This window comes from Parasteatoda tepidariorum, chromosome 4 (genome assembly GCF_043381705.1).
Source record: "Parasteatoda tepidariorum isolate YZ-2023 chromosome 4, CAS_Ptep_4.0, whole genome shotgun sequence".
Taxonomy (NCBI): Eukaryota; Metazoa; Arthropoda; class Arachnida; order Araneae; family Theridiidae; genus Parasteatoda; species Parasteatoda tepidariorum.
The window spans coordinates 44310663-44335090 of record NC_092207.1 but is presented as its reverse complement, the minus strand read 5'-3'; the positions used below and the strand labels follow the sequence as shown (position 1 = coordinate 44335090).

The following is a 24428-nucleotide window of genomic DNA, read 5'->3' as shown; positions in this document are numbered from 1 at the left end:
TCCGTAATTTTCTAACCAATTTTTGGAGCATTTTGGATATTGTCCGTAGACTGCTTATAGTCGAGGTCGAAATGTCTTACATTTGTTGATGCTGTTTTGTTAGACATCTTCAGAGCATCGCCGTTGCTTAACGTATGCATGTTTTTAGTGTGTAATAAGGATAATTATATTTAAATTTTGAAATATCTGCCTCAATTCTCTTGAATTTTTTTATAATATATAATTTCTATCCGTTTTTGTTCCATTAAGCTTAATTTGAATTTGTCTTAGTATTCTTTTTGGGCTACGCGCATGTTTGAATTTCGAACTAAGTTTATTTTAGGAATTGTTGTGTGCTAACCAGTTGATCTTACTTATAATTATTACGAGATGTTGTTGTTGTTGTTGCTTATCCTCACTGTCTGACGGAGTCAGACAAGATCCGCGAGTTCGTTGACTGAAAGGAAGTCGAAGACTAGGAGAGGATTGCTAAAGAGATCCTCCTTAGAGAGTCCCATGCAATCCAAGAGGTGCTCAGGAGAAGCCTGATGAATTTGGCACTTGGTGCAGGTGAAGAAGGTTTCCCTGCCCTCGTTGAAAGTGAGGAACTTGATGTGACCGTTGATAGAACAGTCCGGGTACTACGTCTGTCACACGGGAGGTCAAGGGACAAACCCGGTTTCGATCCCTTGTACCAATTATGGGTTGGGGGTGTTTTCCACTCTTCCGAGATTTTTGATTTTTCCAGAGAGAATAACTCCAAAAAAGTAAGTGTGGAAGAGGGAGTTGTATTACGAGAAGTAACTTCCATGACTCCTAAGTGTAATTATAAATTTTAGTGTTACTGAATACCAAGGGTGAGGGCAACCACTTTAATACAAAAGTGGTACAAAGCAACTTTCCTAGTGTTCCACTGCACCAAAAACCAAAAAACTTATCCATGCCCACTACGCTACTTTTGATAACTTCATTTTCGCTGTTACGATTTACGAAAAGTTTTTATAGTGTAAGACCAGTCACGAGCTACTTATGCTTAAGTATGAGAGTATTATTACCAAAAACTAATTTTGTATTCAAAAATAATTTTAAATAAAACAAAGACAAAAAAAAAATGATCAACAGCAGTATAAAGATATTTTGCTAAAATGTTGTGTTTAGACACTTTATGGACCGAAATTATGTAATTTTTAAATACATTATGAAATTGTGACTTTTCTTTTGATAATATGTGAATTATTTTAGAAAATAAATTTATTTTTTCATTCATGATTATAAAAAAAAACAAAAAATAAATAAAATTAATAATTGTGTGAGAAAATATAAGCAAAAAGTGAGATAGGATTTTAATAAAACTTTACTTAAACTTCATTAAATGATAAAAAAAAATACAACGTAAAACTTTTTCCGAACGACATTTTTTTCCGGTTTGAGTTTCTTGCTTTCTTTTTATTCTCTTATTGAACTGGTAATAATGATCGAAGTAATAATGATCGAAGAATGCAGTCATACCTTTGCCCATTCTAACAAAAATAAATTAAAAAGATGAAGAAAACTATACAGTACCAGAAATATTTTGTCAAACATATTTTAAATGCTTGAGAGGAAGTTTATTTCTATGATTAATTTTTCATATATATACAATGTTTCATTGCATATTTAGAATTAATTTGCTTTCATAATTTTCATTTAATGTATTATGGATTAAAACAATCTGGAGTTTTATGATCACAATATTAATTAAAATCTAACATACATAAACATAGCGATTGTAATCTGAAAAAGACTTTTCTATAAATAAACTTAACAAGCAATTTGGAAACTAATTAATCCTTCTAATTAAATATTTAATTATTCTTAGAGGAGCTTTCATAAAACATTTAGTTTATTAAACCGTTATAAACTCCTTTTGGAAATGCAACTGTTGTTACTCTCATCTTTTATTCATAAAAGTTATATCCTTTATTAATTAACTTATCAGCTTAACTTTAAAAGCTGTTGAAAAATAAATAGATCTAAATCGGTTTTTGTTGTTGTTAAATATTTTTTACTGTTTAATTGAAAATATATGAGATTAAATTGAACATTTACAAGATTGAATTGGATATTATAGTAGTTAATTGTTAGTTAAACACTTATAATAAGCATTTTTTAATTTTTTAGAAGAAAAATATTGTTGAAATTACGAAATAAATATGGTCAAAACTACCAGTATATTGTGAAAATGACGGTGTTTTTGATTCTATACTAACACCAAAAAGCTCGTTAATTTTTACCGAAGCGCTCTGGTAATGATTTCGGTAAAATTAACTATTGATCTTTCATAATCTGTAATAAAATTTGGTATTTTTATCAAGTTATTTTAGTTATGGAATAAAAGCCATTCATTCAAATTCACTTTTCAGTTTCGTATTTTTACTAAATATATCGTAATAAGAACTATAATTTAAAAAATCATAATTTTTGATAAACCGTTACCATATGAACGGAAAAAATTATGAAATGAATCGTTCAAATGCCTTATATTTTTATTTTAATAACCAGAATTAGTTTTTAACCAAAAATGTCATTAGAGTACATTAATTTTACCAGAATTTTTTCTCCGGGTAGAATAAAAAAGTAGCAGACAATATTCGCAAACCCGAATCTTGTTGAACAGAAATATACTGATCAATAACAGCATTTAGAAAAAAAAAGCCTAATTTTGTTGCCAATAATGGATAAATGACGCTATTAACCAGAAGTACAACATTATTGATCTTTCACTAGTTTTTAGGAGAATATTTCTTCTTTGTTGATTTAACGATGTTTGTGTTATGTAATTCCAGCTCACAATTTCTATTCCCTTTATTTCTTTTCATGAAAAGTTTTCTATGTGTATTGTGTAAACTAATGTCACCCAGATCATTAGTTGTTTAATTTATTGATTGCGAAGTTTTTATTTTAATGCTAGTGGGCTCGCTTTCTGGTTGATATACACAAATATCATAATGTCTATGTCAGTGTTTCCCAAACTTATAACTTTTACGTACACTTTCTAAATTTTTCATAACGTTGTGTACCACTAATAAAAAAAGGAATGTATTTTTTTAAAAATATCTTTACTTTCATATGTTAAGTTTTCATTAAAAAAATTCTTAAATTTTGGTAAAAAATTCCATGTTAAGGATAAAAATTTTATTTTATTAAAATAATCAAAGTAAGTAGAATTTACTCTCCTTACAAACCTTTACAATAAAAAAAAATTGCACAAAAGTTTAAAATCACAACTGACTGTCGACACCACTAATTATTAACTGTCAACTCTGCAAAAAAGAAGAAAAATGCGTAATCGTAAATTTTCATGGCTGACTCTGTTTTTAAATAAAAAAATTTGAAATTTTTGTTTGTTGCCGGATATTTCGCATAAGAACGCGTACCCCCTCTAAACTGTTCCCATACCCCTGGGGGTACGCGTACCACACTTTGGGAAACACTGGTCTATGTAGTCAGCATAGTTTCTCTTTAAGAAGAGTAAATTTTTTTTGGCATTTTGCTGTTGCGCGAACCATAAAAAATTCCAGATAAAATTTCGGTAATAAGTATTAGCATCCTGAGTGCATTATGGGTAAAATTCATTTTTACCGCAATATTTTATAACGTAATTTTTAAAGCAATATTTTTTTAATCATGATTCAGTGAGTTTACGGTCAATACTATTGCAAAAATGACCTTATGTCAGATTTTTGTTCCGTAAAATTTAACTTAAAAATGGATTTTATACTACAGTACAGAACCCGTTATCCGGAAATCAGAAAACCGGAAAACCAAAAAACCGGAACGAAATTCAATAAGTTTTCCCGCCATTTTTTAAAAAAAAAATTTTTTTTTCCTCATAAGATTTTAGGATTTTTCTTTCTTTTTTGAAAGATTTTTACCTTACCATCATTTTGGAAATAATCATTAGTGTATTACTTCATCGTTTTTTCTTCTTTTTAAGATTATTTCCAATTTTTTTTTAGTTGGGTTTAACAATAAAAAAAACGGCTTTTTGTAGCGATTCAGAAGACCGGAAAAATCAGTTATCCGGAATAGCGATGATCCCGATCGTTCCGGATAATCGGTTATCTACTGTAAAAAGTACTGGCGCTCTAACTACCGGTACTTTTTACGGAATAACTTTTTAACTTGATCCAGAATTTTTTTACCATGCGATAGCAATAACGCTTACCTAACTATTTTTTTCCTCCAATTTGCCTATTTGCTCCAATCCATAGGGATAGCTTAGGTGGCTCACGGGGATAGAGCGCTTGCTTCCCATCGAGGTAACCCAGGTTGGCGAGTCGAAACGAATTCTGCTTCTAGCTCGCAACGGCCACGGTGCTGACGCAAACCGTTTTCCGTAAACGGTTTTCCGTTAACCGTTTTCCTCTCCATGTAACTTAAATACTGTTTAGTTCCATGAAAACGTTCTCCATGAAGGCTAGTTTCTCCTAATACTTAATTCAGGAGTTCCATTGTCTTCCAAATTGTGTTAAAATTAAGACTACATACATAACAAGGCTCTGAAAAGAGGTGGCTACGGAGGTGAATGCTAATAGTCATAAACTCAAAATTGGGTCCGCTGCATAACCGCCAGTTATAAAATAGAACAAAACTCTATACTCAACTTAAAATACGTACTAAGACAAAATTATTTTTGTTGACTATCTGAATAAAGCTAACAAGCACTTTTGTTATGAAGAATGGAGAGAAACGAAAATATCATGTTTCTTGAAGGCAACAATTAGTCTTAAATCAACTATATATGTCATTGGTTTGACTATTTGCAGACCATAATTATTTCACTTCGGATAGCATACATTTTTGCAAAAGTTATTAAAATAAAATCAAGATGATTACTTAGATTAAAGTATTACCTATTCTCACAAATAGCATGGGCAAATAGTTAAAATATTTCTCGAGAAATCAAATTTTAAAAATACGATTTGAACTGTTAGATTTATTTTATTATCTATTAGATCTATTTTATTATCCATCTAAAATTTTATCTTTTAAAATTTCCGAGTTTCATATAAAAATTGAGTGATATAAAAATTTGTTTAAACTTGAATTTCAAGACTTTTTCAAATGTTGTAATACAAATTAATAAAAACTAGTGAATAATTGTTTTTTATTAGTTTTTAATAAAAATTGTTTTAGATAAACGAATTTTATAATTGTGTGCAAACATTTTTTCGATTCGTAAAAAAGGTCTCGAGATAGAACGATATATGTAAAAAAAAGGAAATTATCATTAGGTCTAAACTTTAGACGGCTCTCAAGCCTAAATTGTTGGTACTAATATTTTCCAGATTGCAACTACCTTCCATAATTTGTAGGTCGAGAATCTGCATCTATCGAAAAAAAGATACGTTTATTCAGAGAAAGTACGTTGTGTTTAATTTCGTAACAATAAACTAGACCAGAACTACACTGGTGGACAAAATTAAGAGATGGAAAACATTTTCGCGCATTCATTCGCACATGCAAGATATCCGCACACAACTCCATGTGTTTGACAATGGTTCCGTGAATGCCCAGAGGTACAGACAGGAGGTCTTAGAGCCCTATGTGCGTCTTTTCAGGAGCGCTGTTGGCTCTGAGTTCATTTTTATGGACGGACAATGCGTGACCACATAGGGCTCTCATGATTGATGAGTATCTGGAAAGTGAGGATATTCAACGAATGGATTGGCCAGCCAAATCCCCTAACCTGAATCCTATTGAACACGTTTGGGATGCTCTTGGGAGAGCTATTGCGATGCGCCAACCTCCCCCCAGAACCATTCTGGAGTTAAAAATTGCTCTGGTGGAAGAATGGGAGGGTCTTCCACAAGTCCTCCTTAACTCCCTTATTAACAGCAGGTATACTCGTTGTGCATGCTGTCTGTCTGTCAGAGGTGACCATACACCATACTAGAGGCAACACGCACTGTACAAGCCTCACTTTTATTGTCATCTTTTGTCTTTAAGTTCAGATTACATTGGATTTATTGGCAATAGGTCTTGCCAGTGAATGGCACTTTCATTTTTGTTTTGCATACTTTATTATCATGGAATAAGCTATATCCATACCAAATTTCATTTATTTATATTCAGTATTTTTTGAGATATTTGGGGAAATGTCTTCCATCTCTTAATTTTGTCCACCAGTGTAATTAATTAGCTTAATTGAGATTAGGACCTAGAGCCACTTAGCTTGTGTTTAAATATGCGAATTGTTGGCGCGCATGCGCGTCAGCGCTCCAACCGGCAGAAGATTTTGTAACTTCCACAATGACAGACGGCTCTCATGTAGCTCCATCTAATTAAAAATAAAACTTCTGAAATCGCATTTAGCGATAATTAAAATAAATATAAATAAATCATTTCTTTTTTTAAAGAGTGGTCCGTCTTATAAATTTTTCTCTTCATCTGGCTCCGTCGAACTTCGGAGTTTGAATCAGAACAATGGCTAAGCCTATGGACATCATAAATAGATCACGAACTTCAGAAGGTAAGATTACCCGCCAATAGGAGAATAATAGAAGGCAAAATTACCCGCCTAGAAAACTTTCTGCAAATTGATGACCTGCGTGATATCACGGAGTTAAATGTCAAACTTAGAAGTGTAGAAGTCTTAAAAAATAGAAGTGAGTCATTGCGACAAGAATACTACAACTTGGACATTCAACCTGGTGATATTGACACCATCGATACTGATTTGAATCAGTGTGATGAACGGTTGGATAATTTAGAGGTAGGAATTTTAAAATTAATAAATTCTAATAAACTATTGAACTCTGATTCTAATAACAAGACAGAGAATAATCATAAACTAAATGATAACTTAAAAACTGTATTAAAAATTCCTCCAGTTAATCTTCCTATATTTACTGGAAAATATGAACATTTTTCTAGTTTTAAAAATCAATTTGATGATTTAATTTCTTCAAACAGTCAACTTAGTGAAACACTGAAACTATATTATTTAAATTCTTGTCTTGCTAATGAAGTGAAAGAATTTGCTTCTACCTTCGATACATTTACTTCTTTATATGAAGCATTAATTTCAAGGTATGACAATAAAAGATTAGTCGTAGATATTCACATTCAATCCATTTTGAATTTTAAGAAAATAGAAAAAGAAAATGCTGTAGAAATTCGTGCCATGATTGATTGCTTAAATAAAAATTTAAGTCTAAAGGTGTTGAAATATAATCAAGATCCTCTATTTGATATATTTTTACAAACTATAATGTTGAAAAAACTCGATAAAGAATCTCGTAAAAACTTTGAATTGTTACAAAAAACAAAAGAAATTCCCTCTTTTAATGAATTCATAACCTTTTTAGAGCAACGGGAAGCTGTACTTTTATCCGTAGATAGAAACTGTTCATACGAAACAAAAATAAAAAAGCACCCAATGTTTCCCTCTAAACCTAAAACTCTTTTAGTGTCTGAAAACGATAACAAAAATAAAAATAAGAATTGCTTTCTTTGTAAACAAGGTATGCACCCCATTTTTCGCTGCACATTATTTTTAAATCTTGACATTGATGAAAGAATAAAGATAATTCGTGCTAATAAATTGTGCGAAATATGTCTGAAAAAAAATCATACAAAAGCCCAATGTATTTCCCCATATCGGTGTCCTTGCTCTTTAAAACATTCAAAGCTAATTTGTACAAAATTAAATTCGAAAGAAACTGAATCAAATATTTCTTCTTCGAATTCTATGAATATGAATCATTTGCGATCTCAAAGTGAAGTTGATCACGTGCCACTTCCTTCTTCTTCTACTAATAATCCGAATCCCAATGCTTCGGTTTTAAGCGTAGCCACTAATAAACAAAACAAAAAATACGTTTTGCTCTCAACTGCTGAAATATTTATTACATGTGCAGATGGTAGGAGAATAAAAATAAAAGCGATCCTTGACTCAGCTTCTAATATATGCGTATTAAAGAAAAATATGAGCGATTTATTAGGGATTAAAAAAGAGAAAATAAAAACACCGATTTCAGGATTAAACGGATCGATCCAAAACATTAATTGGAAATTAACTACATCCATTTCGAATGAAGATTTTAGTTTTAATGAATTAATTGAATTTTATGTGGTTGATAATATTACGGGGCTCACACCGCCCACTACTTTAGACATTTCGCAAATAGAGATTCCTCATTTTTTGAAATTAGCCGATGAGTCATTTTATGAAGCTACTGAAGTGCACGCGTTAATAAGTTCTGATATTTTTTTCAAGGTTTTGAAACAAAATACGTATAAAATAAATGATGATCTGTTTTTTAAAGAGTCGTTATTGGGGTGGATAGCTTGCGGTAAACTTAAAGAAAGCGAAATTACTCAGGAAAGATATTGTTTTCTAACTAAAAATGATTCGTTACAAGATACACTAAAACTGTTTTTTGATTTGGAGGGGCTTGGGATTAAAGACGATCCAATTTTACAAGAGAATGATCAGGCCATGAAAATATTTAATGAAACTGTTGAATTCAAAGACGGTCGTTACATAGTGCAACTTCCATTTAGAAAAGACTATAATGAACTTGCTGATAATTATTCTTTAGCGAAACAACGTTTCCGAAGCTTATGGAAAAGATTTACGCATGACCCGGATCTCTATGATAGATACCGTGAAATTATACAGGATTATACAAGTCAAGGCATTATAGAAATAGTTAAACCTGATAGTATACAGGATGAATGTGAAAGACCTATATTTTATTTACCCCATATGGCCGTTAAAAAAGAAAGTTTAACAACATCGTTAAGAATTGTGTTTGACGCTGCGGCGCACGAGGTCAATGAACTCTCTCTCAATGACTGTTTGTGGCCAGGGCCCAATTTAAACCCCAATCTTTTGGATGTACTTATTGAATTTAGACTCAACCGAACAGCTTTCTGTTCTGATGTGAAGCAGGCTTTCCTTCAAATAGGTCTTGCTGAGGTACACAAAGACGCAGTAAGATTCTTTTGGAGCAATGATGAACCAAGTGTTTCTAAAGATCCCAAATTAATTATCTTCCATTTTAATAGAGTGAACTTTGGAGTTAACTCAAGTCCATTTCTACTCGCTGCTACTATCAGGCACCATATCAAAAAATATGAAAATGATCTTCCTGTTATCGTTCAACTTCTAGATAGAAATCTTTATGTGGATGATTTTATTTCCGGTAGCAATGATTTTGATGAAGCATTAGAAATATCTAGAGATGCAAATAAAATAATAGAAGCTGCTGGAATGACTCTAAGGAAGTGGATAACTAATGATGCTGATTTGATGGAGCAGTGGAAGAATGAGGGACTAGATACTCATCCTGCAAACGCTAGTGTTAGTCTGGGCTCCAATCAGACTAAAGTGTTGGGACTTTTATGGAACACCAGTGAAGATTATTTTTCTGTAGATACCAGAAGTCTCCTAAAATTCGTCTCCTCAAGCAAAAGTACAAAACGTTCGATACTCCAGGCTATAGGGAAGATATTTGACCCTTTAGGGTTAATTTCATGCTTCACCATACGAATGAAATGTCTGATCCAAGAACTGTGGAGTGAAAAAATTCCTTGGGATGAATCCTTGCCACCGAAAATAGAGAAAGAGTGGATAAAATGGTGTGAAGAGATACCTTTTTTGGAAAATCTTAAGATACCTAGACTGGTTCTTAATTCTATATCCAAAGAGGATATCGTCGAGATTCATAGTTTTTGTGACGCCAGTAAGAACGCATACGGTGCTACAGTATATTTGAAAGTTTACACACCAAATGGACCGATTGTTAGACTTTTGACTTCTAAAAGCCGAGTAGCTCCTTTGAATAGTGTGACTCTGCCTAGACTGGAATTGCTGGGAGCTCTAGTTGCAGCTCGCTTGACATCCAAAGTGAAAAAGATTGTGAATCTGAAAAGGTCTTCAATTGCATATCATTGGACTGACTCTAAAATTGCGCTCTACTGGATAAAGGGAAAGACAACTCGTTGGAAACAATTCGTTGCTAATCGAGTTAAAGAAATAGCCACTTTGACAGATCCAAACTCCTGGCACCATTGTGCAGGTACAGATAATCCTGCAGATATTCTCTCTCGTGGAATTAGTGCTGAATGTTTGGTTGATAGTTCCAGGTGGTGGACAGGTGCTGAATTTTTGATGGAATCTGATTTTCAAGAAACTTTAGAACAATCATTTCCTGATATAGAATCCCTTGCAGAAGGTGAAAAAGAAACAATTCTCCGAGAAGCAAAAACTGTTTCCTCAACCGAGAGTACGGAAGAGACTGTTTTGCTAACTGATGATTCACAGACCCTGATTGATAAACTTTTAGAACTCTCAAATAATTATTATAAAATTAATCATATTTTATGTTATATTTGCAGATTTCTTCATAATTGTAAACATAAGGATAAGAAAATGGGACCCTTGACAGTTGACGAGGTAAAGTATTCTGAAAGTATCCTGATTAAGCATTCTCAGAAGACACTGGTAAATAAGAACAATTTTTCTCGCAATATTTCTAGCTTAAATCCCTTTGTAGATGGGGACGGTTTAATACGAGTAGGTGGAAGGCTCGATAATGCTTCAGTACCCTTTGATCAAAAGCATCAGATAATCTTACCGAAAAAGTCCAAATTAAGTAAAATTTACTTCGATAGTTTACACAGGAAATTACTTCATATTGGCCCTCAAGGTTTGTTAAGTGCAGTTAGGCTAAAATTTTGGCCTTTAGGAGGTCGTAATCTTGCACGTCAAACTGTACATCAATGTGTAACATGTTTCAAATCTAAGCCCTTCCTTTCCACTCAAATTATGGGTAATTTACCAAGTGAAAGAGTCAACATGTCACCCCCATTTTCCGTCACAGGTGTAGACCTGTGCGGCCCTTTTGCTGTTAAATATAAACATCAACGTAAGGGTACTCTCAACAAAGTATATATTTGTATTTTTATTTGTTTTTCTACAAAAGCCATCCATCTTGAACAGCTGACTGATTTGACTTCCGATTCGATGATTGCCACATTGAAACGATTTACGAGTAGACGCGGAAAATGCTCCAAAATCTATACTGATAATGCCACTAATTTTGTTGGAGCTAATTCTCAATTAAAAAAGTTTTATGGATTAATTAATTTTCCAGATCAGATTTTGGCTAATTATTTTACCTCTGAAGGCATAGAATGGAATTTTATTCCACCAAAATCACCCCATTTTGGTGGTCTTTGGGAGGCGGGTGTAAAATCAGTAAAACATCATCTTAAAAGAGCAGTTGGAAAATTTCATTTCACTTACGAAGAGATGGAAACAATAGTTATTCAAATCGAAGGAATTCTGAATAGTCGCCCCCTTTGCCCCTTAAGCGGTGATAATGACAGTTTTGATGTTTTAACACCAGGTCATTTCCTAATAGGGAGGCCTATAACATCAATTGTCGAACCAAATTTAACTGATCTCAATGATAATCGTCTAAGTCGGTGGCAGAAAACTACAAAAGTTGTACAACTTATATGGGAAAAATGGAAGTCGGATTACTTAAATACATTACAAGCTAGATCAAAATGGATGGTAACAAAAAATGATTTAAAGATAGGACAGATGGTACTTGTAAAAGAAGATTTCTTGCCTTTAAATACCTGGATTTTAGGCCGAATAATTTATGTTTATCATGGTTCGGATAATAAAGTGCGTGTAGTAAAAATTCGCACAAAATCTGGGGTATTTAAAAGAGCTGTTTCTAAAATAGCTGTCTTGCCTATCGATACGTAAAAGAAAATAAAGAAATACTGTATTTTTCATTATGTTATATATTCTGTTTTACATTTTAAAATGTTTATGTTTTATATTGTCAAGTTATGTAATATTTGTGTTTATTTTTTTAAATTTTATATGTTAAGTTCTTAAGAAATTNGAAAAGTTTTCGGAACTTCAGTATTCAAAAAAGTATACAAAAGCTAGACGTTAAGAAAGTATCCAATGAGCGAGCAAAGCGAGCATTGGATTGCGAAGCAATCCGAAATGAGCTACGAAACCGGGGGTTGGCGAGCACCAGCGAGCAGGGGGCGAAGCCTCCTAGTTAATAATAAAACAACCGCATTAATTTAAGTAAATTTGATTTCGAACTAATTATACAATTATTTTGTTTCACGCTGTCAAAAGATAATATTTAAAAATTATAAACGAAAACATTATTGAATGTGACATAAACAAAATTGAAATTTATACACAAACCAAAATAAAAAAATATTTTATTTTTTATGTTTTTTTTTATGTTTGTAGTGCAAAAAGAACTTCTTGACAAAACACTCGCAAATTAGTTAAGTAAAATCCAGCCTAATTATTTTGCTGAGTAATAAACTAAAGTATACAATATTTAAAAGGAATTAATCGAGGCTATAATTGCACCATTTCTCCCATAAAAAATGAAACGTGGTGGCATCATTAGTCAAAAAAGGCTTATACCAGACACTTTTCATATCCAATTCTTTTCTTTAGACTCGACTTTTTCTAAACCCGATATACCATCGTTATAAATTAAAGGCAAAATCGTATCAAAATGTTTTGGAAACTTACAACCAAAAAATAATTTTTTTCCATCTATTTCAAATGAATCATACATCGTTATCCGAAGAAAAGAATGGTGTCAATGGAAATAAAATTATTTAATTAGACCCTTAATAAATCGCAACAAATTATTTTCCTACCACTGACAAAGATCTTAGTGTCTTAATTTATGGTTAAAGTTAACTAATTATGTGTAATTATCCTAAATTTCCTTAAAAGATTATTAAGGTGTCGTTTTATAATTGAGTATAAGTACATTTAGAATCGTAATAGCTTTAGTAAATTAATTCTTTCTTGTTTAATTTTGCTTAAAATTTTATCTTTTATTGTGCTGAAAAGATGTAAGGAAAATATTTTTTTCTTCTAAAGAAGACTTCTGATTAATTAAAAAGCCATTTAAAATATGTAAGGCAATAAAATGTTTCTCGTATACAAATTGAAAAAGAAATATTTAAAGTTATTTTGAATTAAACGTTTATTCTTCAGAAAATGTAATTAGTTTAAATGCCAAGTATGATACAATGATATCAAAAATAAACCAAGAAGGAAAAAAAATCATATGTGTATATTTTGATGACAAGACTTAGCTCCTACTTCACAGCTTAGACTATTTTGACTTTGGATATTCCTTGTTTTGGGATTTTTTAACTCAATTTCTTCCATTTAATACTGCTTTAGATATTTATACTTTATATTTTGTACGTCTAAACACACTTTAAAGGTATAGAAAACTTATTAAAAATGAATTAAAACTTATATACATTTAAAAGTTTTCAAACTAAAAATCTAAAGAAAAACGAAACCGCTCAGGAAATTTTGCAAATCATTAATAAAATTTTGATGTACAAAACACCAAAACGTGTTTGATTGTCCGAATGAACAGGTTCCAGAGTGGACTGATCATAAAGACGAAGTTCCCAGTAGAACACCGAAGTCACTCATCACTGGTTGCGGTCAGCAAGCGGGTGGGTGACCACTTTGATCAACCTGTGTAGGGACCAAGGGTGCGCGATATCGATCCTCGTCAAATTGTTCTACAGTAAAGTGCTCGACTTCGCATGCAGGTCGTCGGGATACTTAAGCATGGGAGCCGCCTACTCTTCAGAGCATCAAAATAGCGATGGCATGTCTTCGGATCATCCTCAGGGATAGCCCATTGTGCAGCTCTAGTGAGAAGCTATTAAAGTACCTAGCTACCGGGTGAACAAAATGGAGTCAAAAGGTGATTATTAAAATGCAGCTACGCTTCACTAAGTAGCTTAATTGGCTTTGCTATTTTCATCCTGCCTTTTACACTAGTGATTCGGAAGACTTGATTGTAATTACTGTATGCAATAGAATAAAAAACAATTTCGTTTCATTTTTTTTTCCAAATATATTTCAGTAAGTCTTTTTATGATTTTTGGAGTGAAAGAAGTTTTTTCTTACCCCAAAAAAAAATATTCAAATCAATAATTTTCTAGCGCTTTAAAGTATGCTTTATTTTTTACTATGTATAAATTATCAAACTATATTAAAAATGATAAAAGCAGTTTATGCCTCAAGGCTAAAACTGGAATTTTTTTATAAAATGTATAAAACAAAATAATAGTGTTCGGCGTATACATTGCCTATTAGAGCATGAGTGGACTATATAATAAATCTATTAAGACTTTTTTAGTATACACGTTTGAGCTAAAATGCATTTATTTATGTTTAAAACTATCGCAAACTTTTAATAGAGTAATAAATTATAACTTTATAAGACAATTGTTTAATAAGGATCTTAATAAATTAGGATTGGCATATTTTGGCACAATTTTCGACAGTTTGTAAAAGAAGTTCTTCTAAATTTATAACGAGCTTATAAATACCTGTCATCTGACAGTTTCAGGAAAATTGCGATCAGTGATGACTTTATCAATGAAACTATATTGCTTTCGAACGCGAAGTTATTTTGATAACATATCTAAATGATGCAATTCCCAGCGAAGCAAATAATTGGAGCTGAGTAAAAGTAACGATACAGAACATGCAGTTGCTGCTCAAAGTGAAATGAAAAGAAATTCCAATGCATGTAAAGTTGCTTGCATATATATAGCATACGTATTGCATATATATATATATATATGCAGTGCTTGCATATACACAGTCCAGTCACATTAATGTGACCACTTGTAAAAATCCAGAATAACCACCTTTGGCAGAGCGAACCGCTGCGAGACGTGCAGAAAGAGAGTCAATTAGGTTTCTGAAGGTGTTCACTGGGATGTTGAGCCATGCCGTCTCCAGTGTCGTGGCCAGCTGCGCTAGATTACGCGGTTGAGGATCCATGGCGCGAACAACCCGATCGAGGTGGTCCCACAGATTCTCGATTGGGTTTAAATCCGGTGTGTTTGCTGGCTAGGGGAGTACGGTAAATTCATCCTGGTGCTCTTCGAACCACGCACATACACAGCGAGCTGTATGACACCTCGCATTGTCCTCTGGTAGATGCCATCATTCTGAGGAAAAGTCATTCACATGTAGGGGTGGACATGGTCCGCAAGTACAGATGCGTACTTGTGCTGATCCATCGTGCCTTCCACAATGATGAGTGCACCCAGTGAATGCCAGGAAAACATTCCCCAAACCATAATGCTCCCTCCTCCAGCCTGCAGCCTTCCGGCAATTGTAGCAGGATGTTTGCTTTCAGACGTTTTACGCCGTATACGCCAACGTCCATTTGTGCGATGGAGCATAAAAAGTTATTCATCGGAAAAAGCCACCTGTTGCCACTCTGTGGGCGTCCAGTTGCGGTACTGGCGTGCAATATTCCTGCCTTCGTCGCCGATGAACAGCAGTCAGCATAGGTGCATTAACCAGACGTCTGCTGCGGAGGCCCTTGCGCAGCAACATTCGCTGAACAGTGGTTGAGGATACACTCTTGGTAGCCCCTTGATTCATCTGGGTGGTCAGTTGCTCAACAGTGGCACGTCTATTCGCCCGAACGCATCTCCGTAGCCTTCGTTCGCCTCTGTCATCTATGGTCCCTGGTGCACCACATGTGCCACGCCGCTTGTTCTGCATAGTGCCATTTTGCCATGCACGGTATACTTTTACCACGGCGGCACGCGAACAGTTCACAAAGTCAGCCGTTTCCGAAATGCTTCCACCCTTGGCCCGAAAGCCACTAATCATGCCCTTTTGGACGTCGGATAAAACGCTACGTTTCTGCATTACGCCAACGATTGAAATGCTTTCAGATGCCTTAGGACATCCTATATATACAATCCACTGTAATGTGCTGCCACCTGCCTCCTTGATTGGTTATTTCACGTTGACGTCGAAAGTAGGTAGTGGTCACATTAATGTGACTGGACTGTGTATATAGCGTATATATCATAAGTATGTAAGTTAATAATATATAAGTTTGAAATATACTTATGTAAGTTGCTAGTTAATGTCTTGATAGAAAACTTTAGGTAAATTCCTTTTATAAATTCTGTCTTATTTCAACAAACTGAATTCTTTAACTATTCAGTTATTAATTCATATACTTTCCTTGCATTTCAGTTTAGTTATTTTGTAATTTTTTCAGTAAAAGTTGAAAGCAAAATTTTAAAAAGCGAATAGGGTTCCAGATCATTGCAAGTTGAAATTGAAATGTATTAATAATACATTTTCCAAGAACTCAATTTATGCACCAAGGAAAAACATTCTGGTAAAATTACCGTACTGTATGGTTACGGCATTCAAAAATGGTAAAGACAGTAAAAATTTCGTAGTAGCAATAATTCACTTTCTGTCGACAAAAAAATATATAATAATAAATAAGTATTTGTCTTGCAAAAAATAAAAAAATCGTACACAGATAGTAGCAATATGTGTAGAGTATTTTTACAAAACTTCTAATTTGTTTCAATTTTGCTCGAAAGCAGCTTTAAGCTAATTAACGTTTTTTTATTAGAAATATAGAAAATGTGAAACTAGTAATAAAATTTTTAAATTCAAGTTCACCACCCATTTCTGACAGATCTAATTTTAAAAAATTCCCCGTGTTCCCAAGGGCTGAAAGTACGAGAAGCAGGAAAGAATAAGAATATTGTCCCTGTTGCAATATGAGTTTATACTCATCAATTTACTTGATTTTTCGNAGTAGGTAGTGGTCACATTAATGTGACTGGACTGTGTATATAGCGTATATATCATAAGTATGTAAGTTAATAATATATAAGTTTGAAATATACTTATGTAAGTTGCTAGTTAATGTCTTGATAGAAAACTTTAGGTAAATTCCTTTTATAAATTCTGTCTTATTTCAACAAACTGAATTCTTTAACTATTCAGTTATTAATTCATATACTTTCCTTGCATTTCAGTTTAGTTATTTTGTAATTTTTTCAGTAAAAGTTGAAAGCAAAATTTTAAAAAGCGAATAGGGTTCCAGATCATTGCAAGTTTTAATTGAAATGTATTAATAATACATTTTCCAAGAACTCAATTTATACACCAAGGAAAAACATTCTGGTAAAATTACCGCACTGTATGGTAACGGCATTCAAAAATGGTAGAGACAGTAAAAATTTCGTAGTAGCAATAATTCACTTTCTCTCGACAAAAAATATATAATAATAAATATGTATTTGTCTTGCAAAAAAAAAAACGTACACAGATAGTAGCAATATGTGTAGAGTATTTTTAAAAAATTTCTAATTTGTTTTAATTTTGTTCGAAAGCAGCTTTAAGCTAAGTAACACTTTTTTTACTCGAAATATAGAAAATGTGAAGCTAGTACTAAAATTTTTAAATTTTAAGTTTACCACGAAACCCATTTTTGGCAGATCTAATTTTAAGAGACTCTCCAAGTTCCCAAGAGCTGAAAGTACGAAAAGCAGGGAAGAATAAAAATATTGTCCCTGTTGCAATATGAGTTTATACTCATCAATTTACTTGATTTTTCGCTACATATTTTCGAATCTCAGGATATTTAAAGTTCTATTCCTTTAAAAAGGCGGACAGACTGATTCCAGGAGGTGGATAATGAAAACAATAAATAAAAAAGTGTATAATTAAAAATGTCCCAACCTGATTGAAAACTCTACTGAAATAGACAAACATAAAATAAAAGTCGACATGTTTCAAGAGCTTCAAAAAATTTTGCCCTTCTTTTTTAAGCATTTGAGACGTGTTGACTTTTATTTAACACTTGTTTATTTCTAAAGCGAATGAAGTTCACAGTCAGGTAAAATTTTACCCCTTCAGGATTATTTATTTAAAAATGTCGTTGTCACTTATAAATAAGAAATGTGATGCAGAAGAAACTATTAGAAAAACTAGTTTCTATTACAGCTGAGCAGTTCAAATTAACAAAATAATATAACCCCGTCTGCAAAGGAGTTTTTAAGCACCCATGAGATGAAAATTAGTATAAGAAATACTTTTGCAAGAAAATACGTTTCCTTTATTTAACGAAAGAATCCCTCGAAATTTCGGAAAAAAGGAAAATATCTGGGGAAAATATTGAATTCTGTAAGAAAGCACCATTTTACATACACAGTAAAAATTGGATACTTATATGTCAAGAAACTTTCTTCGCTTTTGACGAAACCGTTTCCTCCTATATGGGTGATTCTTTCTAAACATGGCAATTCGTAAAATACTTCTTTAGTTACACTTATTGATATCTTACAGGCAGCAGTGTAGTTTATTGACACTTGCTCGAGAAAAAAAAAATGGAAATTCACCAAATCTCGAACGCCAGAAAAATGACATATTAGCTTAGAAGTTTAAAAAACAGTCATTTTAAGTTAATAGTATGTAACTCAACTTAGGCCTTTATGTTAGATGGACCATAAATTGCTTAAATTAATTCTTTTTATCCTCTGTAGGAAAAATCAAAAAAAATTACGTGCAGAATAAAATTGTGTATAATAATCAATTATTAGATAAATAAATAACTTTGATTACACTCAAGCATATTACAATCATAAATAAACTTGGTATTAGGTTAATATTTGCTTTCCCTCCGTACAGTATTTGCAGTTAAAAAAAATTCTGGTAATACTTAAATGTTCTGTCATTCATAAGCCAGGAAAAATAACAGCCAGGATAATGACAAATTCGCCATTTTGTAGCATATAACTTTAATTTAATATTTTGGCCTAAGACATTTATATTCTGCAGAAAACAACATGATTTCTTAAAAAAACTCAGATCAATTTATGTAGTTTATGCTATTAATGATTTCAGGAAGCCGGGAAAATGACAACACAAAAACCTACTCGGCTTGAAAAATTTTTTGAAATAGATTTTGAACCAGAAAATTGGTTCTTTATTCATGCAACAAGACATGTTCACATTGGCATCTAATCAATCTATTAACCTAAGATATTGATTGCTGGATCTATCTATTTTGGTTATAAACCACTAAATAAAAGTAGCCAGGAAAATGACAGATTTTCTTGGGACAAACGAATTATTGACAGAAAAAATTATTTTAAACGAAGTTCTTGTAAATAATACCCTCTGCGTATATTATAGAAATGCTTACATCGGTTGCGATAAAAAAAATTTGATATTGAAAAATTTATGGGAAGTTTTGAAGCTAGTTATTATTGGAAACATTGTTTGGGACATGCCAGGAAAATGACATTTTGAAGTTCAATAAATTTTTTTAACTATACAAAACAGTCAATGCTAGTGCAAAGTCAATTTAGTCAACAGCAATGCTATTTATTAATTTTAAAAAAAATCTTCTAGCATTATAGTATTAGATCTTGGAGCAAGGGACAGTGCATTGTCATATTTCGTGAGAATCACCCATGTACTTTGATCAAAAATTTCGTCAAAGTGAGGAAATAACTATAATCACTTTTTCGAGGAAACGAATCTCGTCGAAATTAGGGATATATTTCGTCATTTTAATTTCTTTTCTTCAAAAAAATACCCTTTTTATGCCTAATGTACTTAACTTTTCTAATAATCACTTCACCATGGGCACCATATGGGTGAATTAATGACGTCGGAACAACACAATAAGAACAGGTAGAACAGAGAAATAAATTGCACCCATGGCCAAAGCGGAAATGGAACTCGGGATCTTCCTCGTGAGAGAGCAACTCTTTGACTACTGTATATGTCGTCATTTTATTTTTGATCGTCTAGTCTTTATCCTAGTTTCATCACGCAATCTTCCACAATACACACTGACGAAGTTTCAAGTTGAGAAAAAATTTTCGTCAGAATATTTGAGAGGTTGAGTTTCGTTTCAATCACGTTATTTCATGACGAAATTGTTATCGAAATTAACGAAATACAGCCCAAGGATTGTTGAATAGCCAAAAGTGACAGTTTTATTTCTGAGAGTTTAAGTATAAAAGATTTGCTTTACTTTTTCTGACAAGAGCTTTAAGTAGTTAGAGAAGCACCAAAAATGCGCTATCTGACCCTTTCAGGTTTCGTTGGGGTAAAAACTGCCCCCTTTAATTTTGACAATAATAAAAACCACTAAAATTATAAAAGTTTTTATCTCTTAACATGTCTTTTAATCCTACCCATATCATTCTGAAAACATTAAAGATAAATTCGCCAATGTTATATCCACCAACATTTGAGGATCTTTCAAAATATTTTCTCAAGTGGCTGAAAATTGACACAGAAATCTTTAAAACAAACAAGATTTTTATAAAAAAATTTATAAAATTTTTTGTCACAACTAGGAATACGATAATTTCTTGAACTTTACCTTTTATATATCCATTTAAATTGTCCATATTTAGTGGTGGATAAAGTTCTTTTAGTTATGATACATTAAAATATGATTCCAATACCTTAGCAGTCATCTATTAAGAGAAATAATTTCTGAAACTACGGAAATTTCGTAGTTGTTGGGGGATATGCGACCTTAACGTCCGTATATCCCTCAACTTTGCACCAGGTTTGGCTGAAGCTGGTGCTTGCGAAGGTCTCTGTGCCGTCTCACCTTTTTGGAAATCTTCTCAAAAATAAAACACAAAAACAAGACCACTTGGAATGTCCTCCCAAAGCACCCATGGTATCAGTGTTCTCGACCTGGAGACTCCCTGGCCAAAGGTGGTTAATAGACAGGAACAAACTATTCTTGCCCACTTTCGAAATGGTCACCTTAAATCAATGAAATTTTCGGAAGGATCCAAGAAGTTTGAAATTTATACCAACTGTTCTTCAGACCAGGCTTCCCCTTACCGCATCCTCTAGTGCCTGGGGCTCACCAAACAGGATTTAGCAGATGATCCATTGACAGTGTTGGATTTTTTGAGGGTGTATAACGTCATGGACCTGTTCTAGCACTGCTGGCCGATGTGTAACAACAACAACAACACGTCCGTATGATGACAACAATTCTTATGACTTCGCTTGACTAAATTTTTTGATTGAAACATTCCGCCCCACAAAGGGTTAAACAGCATCACAGTATCTGAAAATAAGTGTCTGAATCTAGTTTCTTAAGGTTTTGGTAAAATGTCAAACTATGTGTAAAAATCTTATAATTATCTCGTAAGATCCAATGAAATCATTGACAATCCCAAAGTCTAATGCTTCAAATACATCATCCAGCCAATCTGAAACATAGAGCTTATAAATCATTTTATAGCGGAATAATCCAACACAATTTTTCATTGTTATCGGTATATTTTTTACTATTTGGAAACTCCCATGGTAGGATTCAGTTTTCCCGCATTAGTTTTTATATATTTTCAAATGCATCAGCCAGCCAATCTGAAACCTAGAGGCTTTTAAATCATTTTATAGCAGAATAATCCAACACAGTTTTCCATTGTTATCGGTATATTTTTTACTATTTGGAAAATCCCATGGTAGGATTCAGTTTTCCCGCATTAGTTTCTATATATTTTTGGTTAACTTGAGGATAATATAAGTAAAATCTCTAATCCAGTACCTCCGGTGGTATTGATTTGTTATGGAAACATGGAGGACTTTTGCGACTCTACAGATTTAACGTGCATCAGTCACTTTACAAAAATTCGGGGAGTCTTCGGCAGGCGGGGTTCGAACTCTCGGACATGGGCCCAGCGCCCTACCGACCAGGCTATCCCGGCCATAAAGTATTTAGTACCCCTAATTTTTTACCTATAATATTTACTTTTCCTGTTCTATTTTGCTATTACTGCGTTTTAAATTTTGATTGGATTCTGACTGAATTTGAGTGGAAAAAGTTTGGACGTGGAAAGCGTGGGAACAAGCTTCGGCAAACGGAATACTTTTCAGAACATACACAAATGAATAATTTGACTTTCGTAGAAAAAAAATTTTGATACCCAATCATCGGTGTTGGGTAGCTGCAGCAAACAGGGAGCTTAGCTCCTAGTAATAACTTTTAATAAACTTTTCTTTATAAGCAGTTACATGCAGCATAATTCATAATCTAGACCAACAGTATAAATACATTTTTAGAATCTTTCTCAAACATCTAATGGAACAAGTATGCACATTACTGAGAGCAAATTATTATTTATGCGATAAAGAAACAAAAATGACATCGAAATCTATGGAATAAATATTTTATTTTATTTTATTGATGCCGTTGAACAGTCGACCCAATTTTTTGGGTTTACGACTACTACTGTTCAACTCCATAGCCTTGTAATTTTGAACCCGAACCAGAAGACAAGGGAACTCCTGNATAATTTAACTTTCGTAGAAAAAAAATTTTTGATACCCAATCATCGGTGTTAGGTAGCTGCAGCAAACAGGGAGCCTAGTAATAACTTTTAATAAACTTTTTCCCATGGTTAGCCGGCCGGCAAGGGGACTCTAACCCATGATCCGTCTACCACTGAGGATATTTCACGTAAGCTCTGCGGTCGGTGTAAGCCGAATGCGAAATTGGTATCAGCCCAGATTCGAACCGGGTTCGCTTCATTGGAATGCAAACGCTCTATCCTCTGAGTCATCGTTGCTCTATATGGAACAAATATTAACGAATACTAAACTCACAACATAAAACCAGTTTCATTGCCTTATGAAACTTGAAAACTTTTCAACTCTTCTCTGCCTACTCCGGCAATTAAACAGATGTTTTCAATCCCTTCTTTTCAGAAGTGATCCGTTAGATTTCAATCGAGTCTCTGTTTTGTTGATATATATATATATATATCAAGGATAGCCATTGTAGAACATCCTGCTTATTTATTTTAAAAAAAATTCGTTAAAACGCTACAACAATATCAATTAATGAGGTGTACCATATAATTATAACTACACACTATTCATGCACTCGTTATATACTAATTTAAAATCTCAAACATCATCAATCTAAAATTCATGAGTAATTGTTTAAATAATATAATTGTTGTAAATAATTGTTTTAAAAAAAATATGCAACANACATCCTGCTTATTTAATTTTAAAAAAATTCGTTAAAACGCTACAACAATATCAATTAATGAGGTTTACCATATAATTATAACTATACACTATTCATGCACTCGTTATATACTAATTTAAAATCTCTAACATCATCAATCTAAAATTCATGAGTAATTGTTTAAATAATATAATTGTTGTAAATAATTGTTTTAAAAAAATATGCAACACTATTACACTATAAGTTAGGATATTTCATATATTTTTAATCAGTTAAAAATTTGTATAAAATAGTAAAAAAGGCTTGAAGAAATTATAGATTTATATAATAACTATAAGGGCTAAGAAAACTTCCAGGCATGCGCAGTATAACAGAACTGCTTTAATTATTTATATATTATTCAGTTTTCGCGAATTGTTTTTTCAAATCTTAAAAAAAAAGTTTTGTAATTAGTTTTAAATTGCTCTAAATTTTTTTTTAATTTTGTAGAATATTTTCAAAGTTATTACAAAAAAATAACTTTTTGTAATGATGTCCATATTTTCATAAATATTTAAGCTTGGCCTACGAAATTTTGTGCAACTATTGCGTATAATAACCAAAATAATTGTAACAAGTAACAATTTATTGATAAATGTTTTGGCTTAGGGAGTCTAAAAACACTATTTTCCGTTTGTAATTTATTGTATAATCAAACCTCTAAAAGCTTTAAACTTCATTGATAAATATAATGAATCGAATGATCTAAACACTTTTGAAATTAAAATATCCTGTATATATATATATATAATATAAAAATCTCTATTACTAAACTTAACTTGATCATGCAACACAGTTTTTATATACTTAAAAGAAATTTAAGAAAAAATTTATTATTTTTCTTTTAATTTAGTCGTTTGTAAATTTTTTTCTCCTGTCTTATTTATTTGCAGTGGAAGGCGAAGCAAGCCATTTTCAACAAAGCAAAAGAATTCTCTGAACTCACAATGTTGTAAAACTAAAACGAAAAGAACAATGCTAGTACGTGCAATTAACTTCTGAACAAATGTTTTACTTAGAAAATTTGTTAATTAAATTTGAATCTGAACAGTATTTTTTAAACTGTATTGAATAAAAACGAGGTAATTCTTTTTTGTTTAAAATATAAGATCGCTTTGGAAAAGAGAATAAAACATACCAATATTAAGAATAATAATATAGAAGACTTACTTTAGATTATCTTACATTTTCATTGTTTTTTGTGAATTTTTTGAAGGAAGCAAGAAAAATATTTAGCATACATACAATATATGCAAATTTTCTTAGTTTAAAGTGTTTATTTTGAACAATAAATTACTGCTTTTTCTTCGATCATTTTAATAAAAAACTAATAAGCAAATGATTCGAAATGTAATCAAGTTTAATCTTGATATCAATAAAAATTTTTATAGATTAAATGCACCATTGAAATATGTTAAATAATCTATAACTTTCCAAAGTGATTTTCCAAAAACCTTTTATGGCTTATGTCAGCTTTTCTCAACCTTTCAGTATGAGCGGCCCAGTTTTCAATCA

The 24428-nt window shown here is 32.3% G+C and overlaps 2 protein-coding genes across 2 annotated transcripts; one reads left to right on the top strand and one right to left on the bottom strand.

Annotated features, from left to right (window-relative positions):
• The first annotated feature begins 527 nt into the window (after positions 1 to 527).
• LOC122271644 (uncharacterized) lies at positions 528 to 11752 on the top strand. Its single transcript, XM_071180325.1, has 3 exons — positions 528 to 746; positions 6494 to 6736; positions 8417 to 11752. Exons 1-3 carry the CDS (start codon positions 528 to 530, stop codon positions 11750 to 11752), a joined length of 3798 nt encoding a protein of 1265 aa, XP_071036426.1.
• A 3525-nt stretch (positions 11753 to 15277) lies between these two features.
• LOC122271643 (uncharacterized) lies at positions 15278 to 15745 on the bottom strand. The gene has a single exon (XM_043053612.1). It carries the CDS (start codon positions 15743 to 15745, stop codon positions 15278 to 15280), a length of 468 nt encoding a protein of 155 aa, XP_042909546.1.
• Positions 15746 to 24428: the final 8683 nt, after the last annotated feature.

What these genes read in the sequence shown, in the direction of transcription:
- LOC122271643 (XM_043053612.1), bottom strand. Translation starts at nt 15,745, where the DNA reads ATGCAGAAACGTAGCGTTTTATCCGACGTCCAAAAGGGCATGATTAGT.
- LOC122271644 (XM_071180325.1), top strand. Translation starts at nt 528, where the DNA reads ATGAATTTGGCACTTGGTGCAGGTGAAGAAGGTTTCCCTGCCCTCGTT. An exon ending in GAGAGAATAACTCCAAAAAA is followed by an intron (nt 747 to 6,493) that starts GTAAGTGTGGAA and finishes GAACTTCAGAAG; the next exon opens with GTAAGATTACCCGCCAATAG. An exon ending in AACGGTTGGATAATTTAGAG is followed by an intron (nt 6,737 to 8,416) that starts GTAGGAATTTTA and finishes TTTGATTTGGAG; the next exon opens with GGGCTTGGGATTAAAGACGA.